Raw genomic sequence first — 23,160 nt, 5'->3', positions numbered from 1 at the left:
CTGTCTGTGTGAAGAGCATCCATGGAGATGATGAGAGGTTTCTGATATGTACCAGCTCCCTGAAAGGAAATTCGGGGCTGTGTGTCAAGACCCTCTTTGGCCTATTTCTCGGAATCGATTCTGAGCAAATAACAAGCAACACAGGCAAGGACATAGGCACAAAGATGTCCTTTGCTGAGTTATTTATCAAGTGGAAAAAATAGGTCATGATACTTCCAATACAGAATGTTCTTGACCATGTAGCTATATGTGTATGAATACAAATATAAAGAATAAAACATGCTAATAATGGCTGACTTTGAGTTGTAGTATGATGGATAGTTTGGGCTTTACCTTTTTTTACTTTTTATTTTTTTTGTCTTTTTTTTTAGGGCTGCACCCATGGCATATGGAAGTTTTCAGCCTACAGGTTGAATCAGACCTGTAGCTGCTGACCTACACCACAGCCACAGCAACACAGGATCCAAGCCGCATCTGTGACCTATACCACAGCTCATGGCAATGCCCAATCCCCCATCCACCAGGTGAGGCCAGGGATGGAACCTGCATCCTCATGGATACTAGTTGGGTTCATTACCACTGAGCCAAAATGGGAACTCTGGGCTTTACCTTTTGTACATTTTAAAAATATTTTTTCAGATTTTTCTACATGGGTATAAATTACTTAATATTATTTTGTTTATTTCTTGAACAGTATTAATGGAGTGCTTATGATGTGTCATTCTTTGTACTGGGTGCTAGAAACGCAGTTGGAAACTCCACTGGGACAGAACTGACACGGTCCCTTTCTCTGGGAGTTTGTAGTCAAGGGAGTGTGACAAATGTTGAGCCAATAAATACATAATAGCAAATGGACATATGTGATATGAAAGAACAGTTGTGTGAAGCAGAAAGATGACCAAGGATGACAGAATTTCATTTGGAACAGGGCAGGGGTCAACAAACTATGGCCCACAGATTTGTGGCTTATTTTTGTTTCTACATTTAAAAAATGTTATAGGAGTTCCCGTCGTGGCGCAGTGGTTGATGAATCCGACTAGGAACCATGAGGTTGCGGGTTCGATCCCTGCCTTTGCTCAGTGGGTTAACGATCCGGCGTTGCCGTGAGCTGTGGTGTAGGTTGCAGGTGCGGCTCGGATCCTGTGTTGCTGTGGCTCTGGCATAGGCTGGAAGCTACAGCTCCGATTCAACCCCTAGCCTGGGAACCACCATATGCCGCGGGAGCGGCCCAAAGAAATAGCAAAAAGACCAAAAAAAAAAAAAGTTATAAAGAAAGAAAGGGAGATGAATGTGTCAAAGAGACCACAATACATCTGTAAAGTAAATTATTTTCAAATAAAATGTTTATTCTCTTTCTCTCTCTCTCTCTCTAAAGCAATGGGGTCCTACTGTACAGCCCAGGGAACTATGTCCAATCTCTTGGGTTAGAACATGATGGACGATAGTATGGAAAAAAAGAATATGTATATATGTCTATATATATGTGTGTATCAGTGTTGTCCAGAAGGACCTTGCCTTAAAAGGCCACATATATGTGTGTGTGTATATATATGTGTATATATATATGACTGGGTCACTTTGTTGTACAGCAGAAATTGCAGGAACATTGTAAATCAACTATACTTTAGTAAAAAAATTTTAAAATATTTATTCTCTGGCCTTTTACAGAAAAAGTTTGTTGAGTCCTAAGAGTTTCCTTGTCTCTCCAAGGAGATGACATTCAGTCTGGGAACTTAGAAGAGTTAGGAAAAGAGTTTCACCTCTGAAATCCTTGTTAGAGGAAACCTGAAAAATATTTTAGTCCAGAAAAGCTTTTTGTTGAAAGCTGGCTTCCTTTTCAGGTAAAGAGAGAGGGAGGTATGCTTAAAGGGCATGCTACTATAAATACATTTCTTCAGCTTGTCCTGATCCTCTTTCCTCAAATTCTAATATATCTTTGGTTTGATTTGATTTTATTTTTTTTTAATTTTTTATTTTTTTGTCTTTTTTTTGCTATTTCTTGGGCCGCTCCCGCGACATATGGAGGTTCCCAGGCTAGGGGTCCAATCAGAGCTGTAGACACAGGCCTACGCCAGAGCCACAGCAACGCAGGATCCGAGCCGAGTCTGCAACCTACACCACAGCTCACGGCAACGCCGGATCGTTAACCCACTGAGCAAGGGCAGGGACCGAACCCGCAACCTCATGGTTCCTAGTCGGATTCGTTAACCACTGCACCACGACGGGAACTCCTTCTTTTTTTTTTTTGGTTTGATTTTAAAAAACCCACCAAGGAGTTCCTGTTGTGGCTCAGTGGTAACAAACGCAAACAGTATCCATGAGGACGTGGGTTCGATCCCTGGCCCTGCTGCTGAGAGGGTTAAGGATCCCATCTCAGGTCCCAGCCAATTCTAAGCTGCATTGCTTCTAATGGCTATAGCAACTTCTGAGCTTGGCCTCCCGCTAGGTATTTTCAACCCCCACCCCAGGTACTTTCAACCCCCTGCACCCCCATCCTGCATTATCCAAACAGTTGTGCAAGACAAGCACTAGAATCTGCATTTTACAATGAAGGAACAATGGTCAGAGAAGCTGAGTGGGGTTGCCAGGGGTTGAATCGGAGCTGCAGCTGCTGGCCGCGGCCACAGCCACAGCCACAGCCACAGCAGCAGCAATGCAGGATCTAAGCCCAGTCTGCCACCTATACCACAGCTCATGGTAATGTTGGATCCTTACCCACTGAGTGAGGCCAGGGATTGAACCTATATCTTCATGGATACTAGTTGGTTCATGATCTGCTGAGCCACAAGGAGCTCCCCTGGATTCTTCCTTTTATGAACACCTATCAGTGTGGGCTCCTCCATCTCCCAAGGAAGGGTATTCCACTTTAGTTGTGGTGTTATCACAGATTGAATGCCCTTCTCACCTCACCACATGCCCCCCCCACCTTTCACCTCCATCCCCTCCCAACTCTGCAAGCAATCATGGTTTTTAATTACTTCAGAAAGCTCAGTGTTATCCAGAAGGACTTTGCCTTAAAATGCCACTGAGCTTGTTGAATGGAATTGAAGGATGGTAGACTTTCTAGCTTTCCAACTAGTCCCTTATCTGCTTCATGCTGAAGTAATTTTTGATAACTCCATTGTATTCTCATTTTCCAAATGTATTGTCTTAATTTCTTCTGTGAAGGACAGATTTTAAATGAGTTTAATAGCACAGCCATTTCCGAGGCATTATTAATTTTCTATGTCCCTTCTCTGTGAATAGGCTCATCTTTCTTCCATTCCCCCTTTTTCCTGGCTTCCCAAGACAGTGCAGGAGAGGAAAAATTTCTTCCTTTTACTGTCTTTGGTTTGGTGACTGGGGGGCCCTGTGAATCAAACTGACAAAAGACAGATTAACAGGAGAAAAACAGACTTTATTACCATGCACAGTGCACATACTTGAAACTCCAGGGATGGTTAGAATTTGGGCTTAGATAGCATCTTCACTGAGAACTATACATTTGCCGAGAAGTGACAAGACAAAAAGGATTTGAGGCTTCCATGAGCGGCAAACTGTGGGAAGGTAAATATATGGACAAACTAATACAGAGTTGCTTTACTGAGGTTTGTTACGTAGATTCCTCTTTGCACTGTCGTCTCTGGGTTGATAAGAGTCTGGTGATTTAGAGTCTAAGCCTGCTTTTAGGCAAATGTGGGGGAAGGCAGAGAGCTTTTTTTTGGAGTCTGCTCTTTCTCAACTGTCTTCAGCTCAGAATAATCCTTATATCAAAGTGGCACAGTGGGAGGCTGCATATTCTGATCCCCTAAGGCAGGCAGCATTTTGAGACACAATTCTTATTCTTTCTAGTTCCTCCTTTGCAGCAGGCTGGGAGCCAGGAGATCAGAGTGCAGGACCAGCAGGTCCCAGGCCGGCAGAGAGCTCCCAAGAGAGTCACTGATCTTTGGGGCTCAGCCTCCTCATCTAATCCAGCTAAGGGATTGAGTTCTATATCTAATTGTTAAGAGTCATCAATTTGCCTTCGTATCCAAATCGGTCAGGGTGTGGTCAGGAGACAGAAATTCTACCAGTTATTGGAACAGAGAGAATTTAATGTAAAAAATCATTAGCCAGGTAGGTGAAATATTTGTAAAAAGTGTACTGAGGTGGTGAAAGGGAGCAGCTGTCACCTCTAGGGCTGGGGAAATAAAGGGGATATTGGAATTATGATAATTTAGAAGCTCAGAGAAGGGCGCCCCATGGAGCTACAGCTCAGATCTCTGGAGAGGGGCCCTGGCTGGCTGGTGCTGCTATGTGAGGGGAGCCGAAGGCAGGCTGTAGCTAGTTCTGCTTTTTGGATTCAGCTGCTGCTGCTGCTGTGGAAGGGCATTGCTTTGGCCAGGGCGAAGAAGTGTTGCTCAAGTGAAACTTAGAGGAACAGAAAGTGCAGGTCCTTTTTTCTTCCCCAGTTTAAGACTCCCTCTAGTGCCCCCTATTGGCAGGGCTGAACAGGGAGCGGTGGGCAAAGAGCACATGGAGTCTTAGACCAAGTGAGGCTAGGATGGTGGCTTTGGAGACGAGCGATAATAGCTTAATAATGGACACAGTGTTCATTGCTGGGATTGCAAACTCGTGGCCCAGAAGCCTCTTAGGGCCACATATGGTCCATAGATGTCTTGCGTGACTGTCATGTACATTTAATCAAGTATTTGTGTCTGCATTTTTTTTTTAATCTAAAAATTTTCCTCCTGAGAAATCCACAGAATTTCTTCTTTCATGATTTCCGCTTTTTAAAAACAAACAAATGGGAAGGCAGCTTGGAGATGAGCTACCAAAACATCCCATTTACAGATGTGATGGGCAGGCCCTTAGAGGGTGCGCGTCTTTTCTCCCAAATCACACAACCAGTGAATGAGATCTCAGGTTCCGAGGCCAAGATTCTCACCACTACCCTGCCCTGTGTTTCCCTGAGGTGGGGGCGTAGCTTCTCACTCCTCAGACTGTGGTCCGTGCACCAGCAGCACTGGTCTTGTTAGAAACGCAGAATCTCAGGCCTCATCTCATCCCTCCTGAACTGGGGAGTCTGAATCTGATTTTAACAAGGTACCTCCATAATGTATGTGCACAGTAAAATTTAAGATGTGCTGAAGAAAGCTTTATTGAAGTGAGAGAAAAACAACTTTTATTGGATGCTTGTGTTTTTTCTCAGTGGGGCCAGAGTATGAGGGTGTTCAGACTGGTTCTTAACAGACATCCTGACTATTCCTCTGATTCCTCTGATTCTCCTCTTCCCTTCCTCCCAATTTGTAAGCCCACATATGTGCATGCAAATACCACACTGCATGCACTCATACCTGTGCGTTCATTCTCTCTCTCACACACACACACTCATCCTTTCTGAGCCATTTATGATCTGGCTTCTGTACTAACCTCCAGCCCCAGTTCCTCACCAGGAGTCCCATGTGTACTCTACTCTACTCACACTGAACTACTTGCAGGAAGTCGCTCAGACACATTCAGGTGTTCTTTCTGCCTTGTCTTTGCACGTGTTGTCCACTGCTGTCTGTGATACACCCCCACCACCAGGATGGAGACCTAACTTCTATTTGTCCTTCAACAAAGCTCAATATCTTTCTCCTGGAAACCTTCCCACATTGAATGAGGTGTATCCAAGCTGTGCTCCTTCTCTGTGTTTTTATAATACCTGTCATATACCTTTATTGGAGCATTTTTTCCCACCAGGAGATAATCATAGGTTTTTGTTGTTTATCTCCTTGAATGGAGGGAACCATGCCCTACTTAGCAAGCTGTCCTGGGGACGAGCAAATGAAGAAACAATGAATTGACCGAGAGCTATGAAGTCCGACCAAATCTTTACAGTAGTTAAAGCAGGGACTCTGAGGTCAGAATGACTGTTCCCAAATTTTTATATTTCCATCTGTTGTGTGACTTTGGGGAAGAACTTTGTCTCTCTGTCAGCTGGGTTCCTCCTATATAAAATAGGGATAGAAATTGGTGTCTACCTCAGTGGGTTGATGTGAGAGCATTAAATGGGATCATCAATGGCTGTGAAATGCCTGGCATGGAGCCTGTCTAGCGGCAACTACCTACTCCGTGTTGGCTATTTTGCTGCTATTCTATGATATATTAGGGTCCTTAAGCTTTTTAGGCACTTACTGTCCCATTATCTATTGCTGCATAACTCAGTGGCTTAAAGCAACCATAGCACCTACTTCGCTCATGGATCTGCAATTTGGGTGGAATTTCCCTCCTTCCCTCCCTTTTCTCCTTTCTCCCTTCCTTCCTTTCAATATCTATTTCTTTATCCAAATGCTTAATGACCAGGTATCATGAGAGAAACACAAGGCATTTGTTGGCTGAATGGGATGTTGGAAATCCTTGGCAGGGAGTCATACTAAAATGAGGCCAACAAAAGTTGGAAGATGAACAGACCTAACTTGGAAAAAAGTTTCCTCTCTTCTCTGGTCTAGAAGTCTAAATTACCAAGTATAAGTTGTGTGAAACCCCAGTGTGAGAGGGCTGGTGGAGACCTCTCCAGGGGTGTAGGGAGGAAGGGAGGGTAACTCAAACGTGGGGGTCTTGGCCATGGTCATTGTGTTAGGTGGGCTATCTGAGGAAGCAGAACCCAGTTCTTTCCTGGGGAAGGCCAGGAGGGGCATGGGCAGAATTTGGGACATTTCCAATTGGTTGGGACATCAGATACTGTAAGGAAACTAGCGTGATGATTAGGCTCTCAGGCCTTGGCACAAAGACAGTCATGCAGACTAGGACCACCCAGTGACAGTAATAGGGAGGCTGTAGCCCGAGGCTTACCCAGGCCCGACCAAATTCATTCTTGATGGAAAAGGGTCATGGCACCAAAAGATGGTTTTAAGATACCTCATCAGTGAGTAGGGCAGTCCTGCTAGACATAACATTCAATGGCTAAGAATTAGGCAAGATTAAGTCTGCAGGGAACCAGATGCTGAAAGCCTTTGGCTGGTCAAGGCTGAATCATGCAGATAAAATCTAGCAGGAGAACCAGCTCAGACTTTATTACAATATAGCATGACCCAGGCTTGAGGTGGGTTTGTGAGTCTGGACTCATTTTCTCAAACACAAGTGTCAGTGACCTAATATAGTGGGAAATAACTTACTACATTTTCTGAGCTGTGGGCTTGAGAACTGGTAGAAGTAGTAGATTCTAAGCCTTACGATCACTTTTCTGCCCTTCATGTACACAGAGAAACCTTGGGTCCAGGAGCACAGGGCCAGCAATTTCCCCTAGATCTCCCCATGGCTGGCTCTCTGCAGGTCTTTGCCTAAATGTTGCATTTCCCCAAGGGCTTCCTGAGCTGTCTTATTTAGAACAGTCACCTCCCACCCTGCCTTTCTCTTGCTCTGCCTCTGTGTTACTTTTCTCTATGACACTTATTAACAACCCACTTCCTGTGTATTTTCTCACTTTTTTATCATCTCTTTTTCACAGCTAGCATGTAAGCACCAAGAAGGCAGGAATTTTCATGTGTTTGTACCCTGCCATATCCCCAGTAATGAAAGCAGCGCTTACCTAATAACTGACATTTAATAAATGCTTGTAGACTCACAGGTGTGTTTCATGAAGCGACATCATATAAGGAAAAGAAAAGGGAAGTAGCATACTACATGCCCTTGAGCAATGTAGAGGTGAAAAGTTACAACGTGCATGAGCGAAGGAAATCCTGGTTAGTGAAAACCGTTGTCAACACCAAAGTTATCATTTCTGTTCCTCCCATAGAATAAAATAATAAAAGAAGGAAATCTACCACTGGGAAGATAAAGCAGAGCAGAGCCCAATTTCTCTTGTGGGGGGACCGACCTTCAAGTTAATTAACAAGCTAATGAAACTCTTTGCTTTCCGTGGGTCCTTCCTAGCACACATCTGCAAAAATAAGGCACTTGCAGGTCAGGAGAAGTTTCCTATCTGTAACGCACAGTTTGTGTTGATTAATTGATTTACAGTCAAGGCTGACAAAAGGACACTTACATAATTCGTATTCAATATTTCCACTGCATGACAGACCTTCTCCAAACTTTCTTTCTTGGGTTTAATAAATAAAGTATGTACTTAGCACAGCCATTGATAGTTAGTAAGTACTAGATATTTAGTAGGAAAGAATTATTCAAATGCTTCTGGAGATTTGCCACCTCTATGAGGATTCTGGCTTCATTGGAATACCACAGTATATCTACAGTAATGTATTTATACAATATCTCAGATGAACTGGTTGTATGACAGGGTACATAGTAGTTACATGTGTTGGAAAAAGGACTGCTCATTGCTATTCTCGTCCACATTCCCTTAAGAAATCTGAGCATTGGCCCTAGCTTGGAAAAGTCTTTTTTTGGGTGTTTAATAAAATAGCTGTCTTGTTGGCAACTGCTCTTTTCACTTGCATTACTTTCTTCCTTCCTAATATGCCCCATCTCTGCTTTGTCACAATTTTCCTTGGAAATCTTTTCTTTAAACGTAACCCTAGGTTAGGACTTTTGTAGCACACTTTTTTTTTTTCCTTAAAAATAATATGACAGCATTTTTGTCATCTGTGGATTACACATCTGCCAGGAAGGTACATCAAACCCAGTTATGGCTGATCTATTTCAGTTTGTGTACATATGTGTAAATGTGGTGAGGCTATATTTTTAGAATAGCATTCCTAGGAAGTCATATTTGTACAACATTTCTAATTTGCCACCGACATCTGTCACATTCCACCTTTTACGTCTGTGTGAATTTCTAGGATACATTACAGTGGGCATCTGATTTTCTAAGACATCACATGGTCTCTAATACCTTGTCTTCTCTCTCCACCCTCTCTCTGCCCCCTCCTCACAGGTCTGATAGTCTATCTAGGAATGATGGGGGGAGCCTTCGTCCTGGGGGGCCTGGCTGATAAGCTGGGGAGGAAGCGTGTCCTCAGCATGTCCCTGGCCATCAACGCCTCTTTCGCCTCCCTCTCCTCCTTCGTACAGGGATATGGAGCCTTTCTCTTCTGCAGACTCATCTCAGGCATAGGGTATGTAATCACTGAAGGTCCCCTGGACTCCTCAGACCAGTGCCCCATCCATCCTGGTACTTTGGCTCTGAGTTGTACCTCCAGAAGACATTGGACTGAGTTTTTGTTTGCCTCCCAAGATACTGCATTAAAGTTGAACGTTAAAAAGAGGGTAGGATGTAAATTCAGCATGTAAAGTCAAAATAACCAAACACTGCCTTGGCCAGTCTTTTGAATTCACTGGGCTATTTCTCCACAGAGTCTCACGGTTGGACAAGGCAACTGGGTTCCTGCTATGACCATGTTTAGTGTCTCACTTGATTCTTTCTTTCTGGCATTTTCTCTCTGCAGAATTGGGGGTGCCCTGCCCATCGTTTTTGCCTATTTTTCTGAATTCTTGTCCCGGGAGAAACGAGGAGAGCATCTCAGTTGGTTGGGCATGTTCTGGATGACCGGGGGCATCTATGCATCTGCCATGGCCTGGAGCATCATTCCACACTACGGTGAGAATGTTGGCTTAAAGGAGCCCAGGGACCTTGTTACTATGACACCCATCTCTGAGCAACATTTCCTGCCCTCTGCCTTATTCCCACACTCACATAGTTCCCGAGTAGGACCGTGACCTTTCTTTTTTCTTTTTTCTTTTTTTTTGTCTTTTTGCTATTTCTTGGGCCGCTCCCTCGGCACATGGAGGTTCCCAGGCTAGGGGTCTAATCGGAGTCATAGCCACCGGCCTACGCCAGAGCCACAGCAACTCGGGATCCCAGCCGCGTCTGCAACCTACACCACAGCTCACAGCAACGCTGGATCCTTAACCCACTGAGCAAGGGCAGGGACCGAACCCTCAACCTCATGGTTCCTAGTCCGATTCGTTAACCACTGTGCCACGACGGGAATCCAGGACCGTGACCTTTCTAAAAAACTTCCAACTCTGGAGACACACTGCAATTTCAATATACATGTCTCTCTGGAAATAATACAATCTATCTTCCCTTCTTTCCTTTCTTCCTCTCTTGTCCTTTCTTCTTTCCCTCCTTTTATTTGAAAGGACTCCGGCCTTTACCTTCTCCAGCCCTCCTCCTCACAGAAAGTTGAGCTCAGTAACCCTCTTTTATAGATGTTGCAACAGAAGCGAAGAAGTTGGTGACTTGGCCAAACTGATGCCTTGGCCTTGGCATAACCTTGAATCCCAATGCCCCTCCCTCCCTCAGTAAGGTACTCTTGTACATGTTCCATTCTAGTGCCTGCTGTTACTCTTGTCTGGTGTAGACACAGAGCAGCCCTTACAGACAAGGTCTTGGTTTCAGCTGGGGCAATGTTTTATTATCCTGGATAATTGTAAAAACTGGACTTTCTGGACAGTCTTGGCAACATTTACTTTCACTATTGGTTTTTACTGAGTAAAGGAGGGAGAAGGCAGTAGTTTTGAATTTGATTATGCCTCTTGAATATCCTGGGTAATGTCAACAGCATCCTTCAAAATTATTTTGGGTAAGCTATTCATGTAGGCTTTGCCATCATCTAGAATCCTGCAGACCATAGAGAGTAACAGGCAACTGCCCCTGAACCTAACCAACACTTCTGGATCCATTCCCCTCCTTGGTGTGCTTATTTAGATTTGATCTTCTCTGATAGATGTTCTAGGCTAATGGAGGCTTCTGTACATCTTTTTAAGAAACAGTTTTGGTGTAGACAATCCCTACTGTTTTAGTCAAAGGGATCCTGAGTGTATTATCCTGAGAACCTGATACAATTTGAAATCTCAGTGCTTTAATACCAAAGAATTTTCCCCTCCTGCAAAGCCTGGCTGGTGTTTCTGTCTGCAGGCAGCTCATGCTCCCTCAGTAATTCCAGGCGTCAGGTTCCCTCCAGCATGTGGAATCAACATGTTGGTTTGGAGAAAGAGTGTAGGCAGTTGTATGTGGGTGGTTTTGAAGGGCAGGCTAGGAAGTGGGCCACATCCTCTTTGCTCACATTCCCACTGGCCTCAAATCTGTAATATGACCACCCACTATGGCAAAGGAGACTGGGAAATGTAACCTAGCTGTATGCCCAGAAAGTAGAGGAAATAGGTTTGGGAACATCATGTAATCTTTGCTATACTCCACTGGACTTTGTATCAGAGAGAGAAAAGATACTATGAACAGGAATAATGAAATAAAGGGTTGAAAATTCATGACATTTCCAGATAATTCTGTCCCACTGTGGGCAGTCTTTATTTATTTATTTATTTATTTATCTATTTATCTTTTAAGGGCCGCGCCTGAGGCATATGGAGGTTCCCAGGCTAGGGGTAGAATCAGAGCTGTAGTCGCAGACCTATGCCACAGCCACAGCAATGCTGGATCTTTAACCCACTAAGCGAGGCCAGGGATCGAACCTGCATCCTCATGGATACTAGTCAGATTCGCCTCCGCTGAGCCACAACAGAAACTGCCAGTCTTCCATCATTTTATATACAAAAGTGTATTATTCTTAATATCAGGCTCTGCACTCTACCATACCCCTAAACGCACACTTTATTATTTATGTTGTTGGTTATATGGGTTCAAGGAATTGCCCCCCCAACCTTTGCTATAATGTGATTTCTCTTGTTAATTGATCCAAATGTATTAACACTGAGAAATTATTTCTACATTTAAATTTAAGTGAATTAGTAACCTTTGGGGGGAGGGGGACGAAAAGACTGAGTAAAAGTTGAGTCGAACAGTGGTTCTGTGTAATTTGGGACAAACCACTCCATCCTGTCCAGCCTTGTTTCTTTCACCTTTTAAAGGAAAGGGGGCAGTGTAGGAAGCAAAGAGAATTGACTGTAGAAAACCGTGCCAGCCCTAACATTCAGCAGTTCTTGGGCTGCAAAGAGGGAGGTCGAGAAAATTTTTGAGATGACTCTAGTCCTTGGGCTGGCTTCCCTCCAGTCTGTATTAGCAATCCTAGCCTTATTTGCAGACAGTCTGTTCCGCAAGGGAAATGCCCTCACACCCAACCAGCAAGCAAAGGTCCTTGGCTTCTCTGATTGGATCAGCTTAGGTCATGTGCTCACCTCAGCCAATCATTAAACGGCAGGTCCTCAGGGTTTTGATATACTTCCATCCTCATCTCGGGCACTGGGTCCCTGGGGGTGGCAGGGTGGCCGTCTAAACTAAGATTCTCAGTGGAGAAGGATCTTGTGAGGGAAGCAACCCACAATAGTCACTACAAACCGCAGAATTTTTTCACTTCCCTTTACACACACAAACACACACCAACGTCTGGATGTCTGGTTTCTAAAAAAGCAATAAAAGAATTCAGACTGGGAACATGTTGGCCAGGACTGAATGGGATGCCCATGGTGAAGGGACCACATGTCCGCTGGCTGACTACTGCTGCCTCTTAGCAAGGCTTGCGGTTAACTATCTTACTCCAAATGGACGGGATGTTTTCCTATTTCATGCCTCTATGAAATCTGTGACTTTTACAGTCCATTTAAAATTACTAGCCTCTTGGATGATTAGGCTTAATTGAAACAGGCGTTAGCTTGGGAAAAACCCATCCCAGAAATGTGGTAGCCTAGAATCACAGTGTAATAGGAATGATTATTTATTTTAAGTCTCCTTTTTTTTACCAGGACCAGATGTTCTGTCCACAGTGAACCAGACATTTGATGATAGTTCTCAACAGGCCTAAGACATTAATCCTCTAACACACCCTCCACTCAGCAGGGACAAATGCAAGGGTGATCCAGAAAGGGGACTTGATGCCTGTACACGGCTTGTGCAACCCATTTAATTGCTTTTGCAGGAATGAAGTGATGGGAGGTCTCTGCACCAGGAATTTGGGTAACTGAGTCATTGAGAAAGAAAATTACGAAATTCAGAATGTTTTTCTGGGAAGTCATGGGCACTGCCCAGAAAAAAATGGAGATATTATGGAAGATTAATTCCCATTGTAGTCAGAAGCACCAGCTGTTTGTGAAATCCTGATGGAGAAAAGTAGGGCAAGTTAGAAGATCAGTGAACAGAACAAACCCTGTCTTCAAATAAATAGCTGCTCCATATATTTGGAAGCAGTTCACTGTTTAATTTTATTTAATTTAAGGCCCCAAAGATGTGCCTAATGAATGTGATAAGTGCAGATTAGTAAAATCACTGTAAAAACCATAGAGGCATGAGGGAATAATGGATTTTGGATAATTTGCCCATTTTATCATTAAGGAAAAAAATCTTTCTGAGGCAAAATACTTGCTTTTTTAATTTTTTTTTTATTTTCCCACTGTATAGCAAAGGGATCAAGTTATCCTTACATGTATACATTACAATTACATTTTTTCCCCACCCTTTGTTCTGTTGCAACATGGGTATCTAGACATAGTTCTCAATGCTACTAAGCAGGATCTCCTTGTAAATCTATTCTAAGTTGTGTCTGATAAGCCCAAGCTCCCGATCCCTCCCACTCCCTCACCCTCTCATCAGGCAGCCACAAATCTTTTCTCCAAGTCTATGATGCAAAATACTTTCTATACATACATGCTTCAGCCTTTTTTTCTCTTGTTACCTACCTGAATTTGGCTGCTGTGTAGTTTTGATCAATTTTATTTCTAATTAAGAAATAATTATGTCCTTTTTTTTGGCTTTTTAGGGCATATGGAAGTTCCTAGGCTAGGGGTTCAATTGGAGCTGCAGCTGCCGGCCTATGCCACAGCCCCAGCAGTGCCAGATCTGAGCCACATCTGTGACCTACACCACAGCTCATGGCAATGTTGAATCCTTAACCCACTGAGCGAGGCCATGGATCAAACCTGCATCCTCATGGATGCTAGTTGGGTTCTTTACTCCTGAGCGATGACTGGAACTCCTGTCCATGGTTTTTGGACGTGAGCTGAGGATGTGGAAATAATTACTATGGTTTTAACTTCCTCTTTCTGTTGTCACTCCCAGGAGAAAGGAAGACTTTTAAATTAAAATTAAAATGAACAAATAAACCCCAGTGAGATGGGAAGGAGCAAAGATCAGGCTGTGAAAAAAGAGATCTGGTTCTGTTTGGGGACGCTGTGGAGTGTATTATGTTCTGTGGCCATTGTGTAAAATCAGTCACGGTTCCATGTTTTTTTTCACCTGGAGTCCCCTCTGGCCATCCTTTTGTTGTGCAAACAGAGTAAGAAATATCTGCAGAAACAGAAGATATTGGTTAGGTGGCCCCTGCAAGTAGAACAAATTGAACCACAATGGTAAGTAATATAGAATTTGAGACATAAATTGCCAATCTCCCGAGTTAGCCATGTAATGTATTTTTAAGTAAATGGAATGGAGATTTTACAACTGAATCATGTTTACTTTCTGAACTTTAGAAATCAATACATTTATTTATAAAATTTTATCATTTTAAAAAATACTATTGGGAGAGTTCCCATCATGGCTCAGTGGTAAAGAACCTGAAATGAGGATGCAGGTTCCATCCCTGGCCTTGCTCAGTGGGTTAAGGATCTGGTGTTGCCCTGAGCTGTGGTGTAGGTCACAGACGTGGGCTTGGATCTCAAATTGCTGTGGCTGTGGCATAGGCCAACAACTATAGCTCCGATTCCACCCCTAGCCTGGAAATTTCCATATGTTGCAGATGTGGCTGTTAAAAAGCGCCCCTCCCATGCCATTGGAATTGTCTTCAGAGATATTTTAAGTGGTTTTGAGAAAACCAGTCTATTTTATAACCTTGGCTTAAAAAAATAATTCTTTTGCTGATCTGGGTTGATATTTGTCTATTTCTCTCACCACCTTTGGAATTAAGTGTCCTATAGCTGTTCCTTTTTTCTTCCTTTCTTTTTTTAATGGCCACGCCCAGGGCATATGGAAGTTCCCAGGCCAGGGATTGAATTTGAGCCGCAGCTGTGACCTATACCATAGCTGTAGCAACACTGGATCCTTTAACCCATTGTGCTGGGCTGGGGATCCAACCTGTACCTCCACAGCAACCTGAGCCACTGCAGTTGGATTCTTAACCTACTGCACCACAGCAGGAACTCCAGCTATTTCTAATCATATCAAATCGACTTTCAAAGCAGGTGAATTATAGTTATTATTGGTTGCTGGGAACTCACACACACGGCAAATCTGGAGATACCATAATCTTCATTCTACGGCTGTGAGAACCCACCATCAAGACAAAAACAATGTGAGAAAGCCAGATCTTGAAGTTTGAGCTATGTGACTGCCAAAGTCCAGACTCTTTCCACTGTGTTACCATTCTTTGCAAGAGGAAATTTGCTGCCTATGAGGATGTTTGAAATAATGTTTCATAGGTCCTAAAGTCAGTTTCTAAAAATGAATTTTAGAAATGCTTCGAATAATGAAAGCTGAGTAGGAGCTAGTCACCTCTCCATTTCAGTGATGGTAGAATTCATTTGAATATAGAAGCTCAGTTTCTCTAAAATTAAAAAAAAAATTAGTATTGTGGCTCACAGTGTTTTTCAAAGTGTAGTCCAGAACCCTGTGCACTGGAATCACTGAGAGCTGGTGTTGCCCTTTGACCTGGGTAAGAGTAATACTACACTAAAATCCTGGGTCATGTAAGGCCCTGCTCTGGCTTTTTTCCAGCTGTACCCCTTCCCATGAGGCAAGGGCTACCTGAGGCCATGACCCCACTCCATCCAGATCATGCTCTGGGTTCTCAGAGGAGTGGGAGACCTAGGAATCCACACTAAACTCAAGGGATTGTGACAAGAACACCCATCCTCAGTACGGTGGCAGGTGTGGTATGACTGCATGTGTTGGCATGAGGCCTCTCATTCTGCAGGAGGGATGGGACGGGGGCGGGGCGGGGGGAACAGAAGGAAGTTCCATAAGGGGTGGGTCCTGGGCAGGTCTGCGCTTGGCTTTCCAGCTCCTTATTTATCAAGGCAGCAGGATAGGACACCTGTTATCTAACAGTTTGTTAACTGAAATTTTCATGAATATATAGATATATAGGATGCTGCCTCTATTTGCACTCCTATCCAAGGTCCCATAAATATCAGGCCAGGCCTACCTGTAGGGCTGACAAGATGCAGATTCCCAGTGGCTTTGGGGGCATAGTCAGGGGACTCCTGCTCCCCAGGTGGTGCTCTTGTGTCCCATGTTTTGAGAGCCAGTTCTTGAAGGTCACTTTAAGATCATGTGTCAGAGACCCTTAACTGCTTCTTTGTAGGCTGGGGCTTCAGCATGGGCACCAATTACCACTTTCACAGCTGGAGAGTGTTTGTCATCGTCTGTGCTCTGCCCTGCACTGTGTCCATGGTGGCCCTGAAGTTCATGCCAGAGAGCCCAAGATTTCTGCTAGAGGTGAGTTGGTATCCCCACCCCATGGGAAAGTGACAGTAGCTAGCCCTGCTATCTCAGTCCCTTGGTCCCATGTCAGCTGACCTGGTCCATCATTTGGTCCATTGCTGCTTGTGATGGTTGTGTGCCTGGGGCTCAGGGACTGCTGAAGTCAGAGGGAGTCAGATCACTAAGCACAGAGCAGCAGCACTGCTCCCCAAGACTGAGCGGAACTGGGGGACCCTCAATCCTGAGGAGGCTTCCCACACCCACTCTCTCCAGAAGTCCCAATTATGAGGCTCCTCAGAGCTGCTTGGAGTGTTCCCATTGTTATGGCTGTGAGGTATTGGTAAAGCTGCCGCTGTTTCCAAACCCTTCAAGACTCCTAGCTCTGCAGGACCCTTCCCCTCCAGAAAGCTGCTCCCAGAGTCCTGTGAGGTTTCTGACTTGGGGGATGATCTCGTGCTTGCAGTTTTCAGAGGGGCAGGGCTGGTGGATAGGACTCCCAGGCTCTTATAGCCCTGGTCTCAGAGTCCACTTATGCGCCTCTGCATGCTCATCCTCCTTGATGAATTCTCTTTCATCCCCTTGATCAGGGGGCAGATGTAGTGAGCAGGGTTTTTTTTTTCTGTTTTTAGCTGCTTTGTGGCATATAGCATTCTCAGGCCAGGGATCAGATCCGAGCCACAGCTGCAACCTATGCAGCAATGCTGGATTCCCTTAACCCACTGTGCCAGGCTCGGGATCAAACCTGCATCCTGGCACTGCGGAGATGCCTTCAATCCTGTTGTACCATAGTGGGAACCCTGTAGGAAGTTTTTTTTTTTTTTTTTTTTTTATCCAGGGATATCTCAAAAGGTATCCTCTGTTGTGTATTAGTTTCCTAGAGCTGCTGTAAGAAAGGACCGCAAACGGAGTGGCTCAGATATTTACTGTTTCCCAGTTCTGAATGCTAGTAGTTCCAGATCAAGGTGCTGGCAAGGCCGCACTCCCTCAAAAGCCCTTTGCTTGCCTCTTCTAGCTTCTGGTGGGTTGTTTGCTTTTTTTTTTTGGCATTCCTTGGCTTGAACTGTTACACTTCAGTTCCCACCTTTGTCATCACCTGGGTTCTCCCTGTGTGTTTCTGCATCTCCAGATGGGCTCTTCTTATAAGGACATCAGTCAGATTGGATTGGGGGCCCCACTGTACTCAGTATCACCTCATCATAATTAATTACATCTGTAGCAGCCCTATTTCCATAATAAGGTCACATTTTGAGGTGCTGGGGGTTAGGACCTCATCATATCTTTGGGGATGGGGACACAATTCAACTCGTTATATGTTGTGTCTTTGCTTGATCCTGACAGTGAGCAGCATGGCTCCCAGCCTGCAGTCTATTCCACCTTAAACTATGAGTCTAAGGTTGGACTATGATAGTCTAAAATGATGATAACACCCAGCATTTAGACCTTGAAGGCACAACCTTACTATCCTTCCAAGATGGGCTGGGACAGAGACTTGTCCTAGTCTTTCACAAGCCCTAGATGGTAATGCATCCATGGCTAGTCGCCTTGGACTTGAGCATCAGCACCCCGTTGGGTGTGTGGGTTTTTCCACTCCTAATCAGCAAAGGATTTTTGACGTGTGCTTCCTTGGTTTTACCAGATGGGCAAACACGATGAAGCCTGGATGATTCTCAAGCACGTGCATGATACCAATATGAGAGCTAAGGGGGCCCCGGAGAAGGTGTTCACGGTGAGTGTGTGGTCACCTGTGCCAGCCACAGTGGACCTGTCCTCTTTACTGTTTTGGGTTTGCTGAAAAATAATTTTATTATATAAGCACATCACAGAAAATTTGTCAGAGGGGGAATAAACCCCCTGACATTCCTACCACCATGTCACCAATTATTCTTTGCATTTTGATAGATATCCTTCTTAGTATCACTAATTATTCCAAAAAAAAAGCCAAAAGAAAAATTAGCTGTATTCATATGTGTATGTACCTAACGTACATAAATGTATGTACATGTATTTATACATAGATATTACTTTAAGACATTCTACATGTCTACATGTGTCTCATAGTATTCAGAATCATCCTTTTTTTTTTTTTTTTTGCTTTTTAGGGCCACACCCTTGGCATATGGAGGTTCTCAGGCTAGGGGTTGAGTTGGAGCTGTAGCTGCTGGCCAATGCCAGCACTGGATCCTTAACCTACTGAGCAAGGCCAGGGATAGAACCCGAAAACTCATGGTTCCCAGTCAGACTCTTTTCCTCTGCGCCATGACGGGAACTCCCCAATCCTGGTTTTAACGCTTTCTAGTTGTGTGGCCTTAGGCAAGGTACTGTCTGTGCTTTGTTTTCTTTAGGGAAGGAGGGATAATAATATCTGTAAATTCATTTGTGGTAATGATTAAATCAAGCACCTAAACCAGTACCTGGAGTAAAAGGACTTGGAGTAAGTGCTACATAGATGTTAACTATTATCCAAGTATTGAATGTCATATTTTAATAAACTCAAGTAATAAATTTTATGGAAAACTGTTCAATGACATATTCCCCCAATTCTAATGCTCTCAATTATCTAAACTATGGGACCAGTCCTTTATCACAAACATTTATTAAGAAGCACAATTAACAATATTAATAGACTTTCAGGTTGGTTAAACTAAATGTAATTGGAAATATAACATTTAACTAATTCATTTGCTTAATCCTTTCTCAATTAACTTTCTTATTAAAAAAAAATCCCACTCATAAAAAAAAAAAGCTGCACAATGAACAGAATTACTACAGTTAATACAGGAAGAGAGTTGATGGCACTCCCCACCTCCCATTCCCACTGCTCCCCGTGATGGATTTTAATGCAGTTGGGGGGAACCCTGTCCACTGGGATCTGGGTACATTTGGCTCAGTCCTGCCACCGCCCCCTCCCCATGGCCTTCTCTTCAAATACCTGCTTATTCCTGGGAGATGTCTTCATGGGTTTCTGTCTCTATCTCTAGCCTCTGAACTTGAACTGGCTGGATTGTTCTTTGTATCCAGTCAACTTGGAGTGAAACAGACCACAGACACACACTCCCACTCTCACACATGCAAACTTACACAGATATACAGACACACAAAGACACACATGTATGTAAGACTCATGACACACACGCATGCACACATAAATACACATATAGAAACATATATAGACAAACACACTAACACAGACACACACATGCACACACAGATTTATATATTTATATAGACACACACACACAGAGACACACACACACAGACTCACAGACACACACAGACACATATACAAACACTCTCACACACAGACACACACGCACAGGCTTATAGACACACAGACACACATAAATACACACACACATAGACATACACAAACACACTCACACACAGACATACACACATGCATACACACACAGACTTAGGCAGATATATAGACACACATACAGACACATAAATACATACAGATCCAAAGACATATAGAGACAAAGACAGGCACATGTCACCCATGTCAAGCATTGGTGGGCTTAATAATCTTACTGACAGTATGAGGATAACAGAGGCCCTACCTCTCAGGGTACAAGGCCTCCTCTTTCCTTCTCCCGGCCCCATCCCTCTCCTCTTTTCCTCTTCTTTAGTCCCCTCCCCCCTCTGGAATAAAACACATTCTTCTCCTTGGCTCCTGCAAAGAAGGTTCCTGGGTTTTTTCTCCTTTTCAGTATTTTTTTCTTTTGGCTGCACCCATGGCAGGCAGATGCCGAAGTTCCTGGGCCAGGGATTGAACTCCAGAGGCTTACTGGTTTGAGCCTATATCCAGGGATTCTCCCACACCCGAAGCAGTTTATTACATATTTATTCCAAACAGACCCTGACTCTCCTTAGAGAAGTCGGACAGTTCGATTATTCTCTACTGCATTGCCTGTCTGTCCCTGTAACCTTAAGCCTTCCTGATCTTATGATACCGGAATCCAGGTTCTTGTTCCTGGTGGTCAAAAATGAACTCCGCGAACACATAGGCAGCAAGCAAGCAAAGTTTTTATTGAAGAAAAGCAGCTCCCAGGGTTACTGGGGGGGGGGGAGAAGACCCCCCCCTTTCTCTATTGTCCTGTAGAGGTTTTTATCTCTTAAAGGTGGGGAGAGGCACCAAAGTGGGGCTCAGAAAAATGTGATTTTCTCCCATTGGCCCTATTCAATTACCTATATCAGTCCTTGTCCAATAGGGCTTTTGGGGTTGGAAAAGTCCTGAAAGTTCTATGGTTTTTTTTTTTTTTTGTCCTTTTCTTTTACCATTCCTCTCATTCCTCTTTTATCAGTTGAGGAGTGGGCTAGAGATTCACATTTTTTATAGTAAACAAAGTCTGTGGGGAATGCGCATTTCTTGTAATAAAACAAGGCCTGTGGGGATGTTACTCCCTGAAGCCCTTAAGCCACAAATGTTAATCAATGGCCACATCAAAGAATGCATCCAAGCCCGTGCTCCTCTACTGACACCTGAGTTAACATTCTGCCTCATTTCCACTCCTATCTCACCCTGGTGGTCTCAGGCAGGACCTTACACACAGTGGTTTTCCTTATGTGGCTTCTGGAAGGACCACTTCTAAGCCGATCACCCCAGGGGTTGAGCCACTGGGAGCCCCTTTCTAGAGAAGTGGTCTATCTCTCTTAACAACCCAATCTAACCTAAACAGCCCACTTTTGGGGAATGGGGTCCTAGCCTGGAAATCACTAAAAACTCCAATTCCCAAAGGCAAAACTCAGCCTTGACTGCAAGACCAGGATTCCTCATTCCAGAATGAGAGTGCATCCCTAGAAAGAAAGCTCAGGCAGGAATCAATGAGCTGAGGGCTATGAAAGCTGAATTTTGTCTTATCCCAACATGCATGCTAGTTACTGAGTCTTTGGGCGTAACTTCTGCTTTGAGTAGTTTTCACTCTTTCACAGGAAAAGAGAATTAAAAAGTTTGTGGGTTCAGTATTTCTATACTGACTTGATGATCATCTTAATTATGTGGATGTGTTGACTGGATTGGGGGTGGAGGGGGAGAAGAGAAAAGAAATACTCCAAGTGTTACTGACCTCAGACCGCTGGGTTGTGACTGACAGTCAGGAGTGAACACAGCCCTGCTGGATGGGGTCATCTGCCTGTCCTGTGCGCTCCCCTCATGACCGTCCTCATGGTGAATGTACTGAGCTACTGAATGGTCTGGAGGAAGAGCTTAGGGCAGACCAGGTTCCTCGTGCTCATGGTGAGCCCTGGCTGTGACCTTGCTCACATCCACCTCTGGGCTGATGGGGTTCAGGACCTGCTATCTCCAAATATCCCCAACCTTGGCATGTTGAGTATTGTAGCTGAAGGAGTTTGAGAAAACAGCAGAAGAGGGAAGGTCAGGCAGGGGGCAGTCAGAGTGACCTTCCTCCTTCCTACCCCATGAGCTTCTGTGCTGCTCCCTGGCAGGTGCCCCAGTGAAACCTTTGGAAGGGGAAGGAGTTGATGATTTCCCCCTAGAGCTGATGTTCTGCAGGAATGGGGCCAACACTGGTCTTGTCTGTGTTCTCATTTAGACTGAAGCAAAGACAAGTATCCTAGTTAATTGTTAATTAGAGTAATTGTGCTCGCAGTTGTCAACACACCCACTCCCAGATCCCTAGGGAATAGGGTGTTATTTTCCCTGGAAGCAAAGAAAAGATGAAATTTGCATTTGAGTGCAATTCTTAACAGGTTCCCTGAGGGAGTTCTTCTTGTGATTCAGTGGATTAAGAACCAAACTAGTATCTATCAAGATGTGGTTCTATCCCTGGCCCAGCTCAGTGGATTAAGGATCTGGTGTTGCTTCAAGCTGCAACCTAGGTTGAGAATGCAGCTCGGCTTTGGCGTTGCTGTGGCAGTGGTGCTGGCCTGCTACTGCAGCTCTGATTTGGCCCCTAGCATGGGAACTTCCATATGCCGTGGGCACAGCCCTAAAAAGCCAAAAGCCATGACCCCTGATTTGGGGTCCACCTCCCACTGAAACTGACAGCACTAATGGCCTGAACCTAGCCAGAACCCAGATTGGTACTTGAACCCAGCCTACATCCAGGTTGGGACTTGAACCCATGTGCTGGGACTCAAACCTAGCCAAAACCCAGATTGGGACTTGAACCCACAGTTTTGAATTAGAATTACTCACCCCATGTCTGTACTTACTGTGTTCAGTTTCTTTATGTCTCCACACAGAGGGAATTCAGTGAGATAAAGTGATAGGCAAGAAATAGGTTTATTAAGATAGGATGCTTGTGAAAGATGCACGTGTACAAGAGGGATTGCTGGGTTCCCTCTCCAAAGTCCCTATCTGAGCCCAGGCTGAAGAGCGTTTGCAAGGACCACACACCAAGAAATGGTAGGACAGTCCCAAGGCTCTGGCCTTGAGGCTCTGGCCTGCTTAGGTACCTGCAATTTTAGGAAGAGCTCCTAAGCCTTTATCAGATTCTTAAAGGGACATCTAGCCCTTCCAAGAATTTAAGAACCACTAAACAGGGCAAGGCATCCTCCTCTTAGTGCTTGGGGATTCTGAGCCAATTGTCCATAATTCAGAGACTGTGTTTTCCCCTGTGGATACCCAGCCCCATCTCTTCCTCTGTCCCTTCACATTCTCAGACCTCTGGGTGAAGAAAGAGATGGAGAACGCTTAGGACGAAAGCCTTTTCTCCCTAGAAGAAAGATTTGTTGAATTTTTCGGGGTACACGCTTCCGGTTTCCTCTGAATTGGTCTGCACACATGGACCTTGATAACTTGGCTAAGCCTATGTGTGGTCGGGAATCTCCTTAACATAATGGTTAGTTATGGAATTCAGTGGTTGCTTTAAACATTGACTAAACTGAAAATTACTGTCTTGGTGAGTCAGGATTGCTATTTGGGACTT

The 23,160-nt window shown here is 44.3% G+C and overlaps 1 protein-coding gene across 3 annotated transcripts in view; it reads left to right on the top strand.

Moving 5' to 3' along the window:
* The window catches only part of SV2B (synaptic vesicle glycoprotein 2B), a 75,130-nt gene that overhangs the window by 23,432 nt on the left and 28,538 nt on the right, over positions 1-23,160 (top strand). For 2 of the 3 annotated variants that reach the window (XM_047795979.1, XM_047795980.1), the window contains exons 2-5: positions 8,837-9,017; positions 9,348-9,499; positions 16,152-16,285; positions 17,907-17,996. In XM_047795979.1, the coding sequence (XP_047651935.1) occupies positions 8,837-9,017; positions 9,348-9,499; positions 16,152-16,285; positions 17,907-17,996 (557 nt within the window). The remainder of the gene's footprint in view (positions 1-8,836; positions 9,018-9,347; positions 9,500-16,151; positions 16,286-17,906; positions 17,997-23,160) is intronic. The other variant, XM_047795981.1, reaches the window with a different exon arrangement.

Source organism: Phacochoerus africanus, chromosome 9, assembly GCF_016906955.1.
Source record: "Phacochoerus africanus isolate WHEZ1 chromosome 9, ROS_Pafr_v1, whole genome shotgun sequence".
Lineage (NCBI taxonomy): Eukaryota > Metazoa > Chordata > Mammalia > Artiodactyla > Suidae > Phacochoerus > Phacochoerus africanus.
The sequence above is the reverse complement of the archived record's forward strand: the minus strand, read 5'-3'. Positions and strand labels throughout refer to the sequence as shown.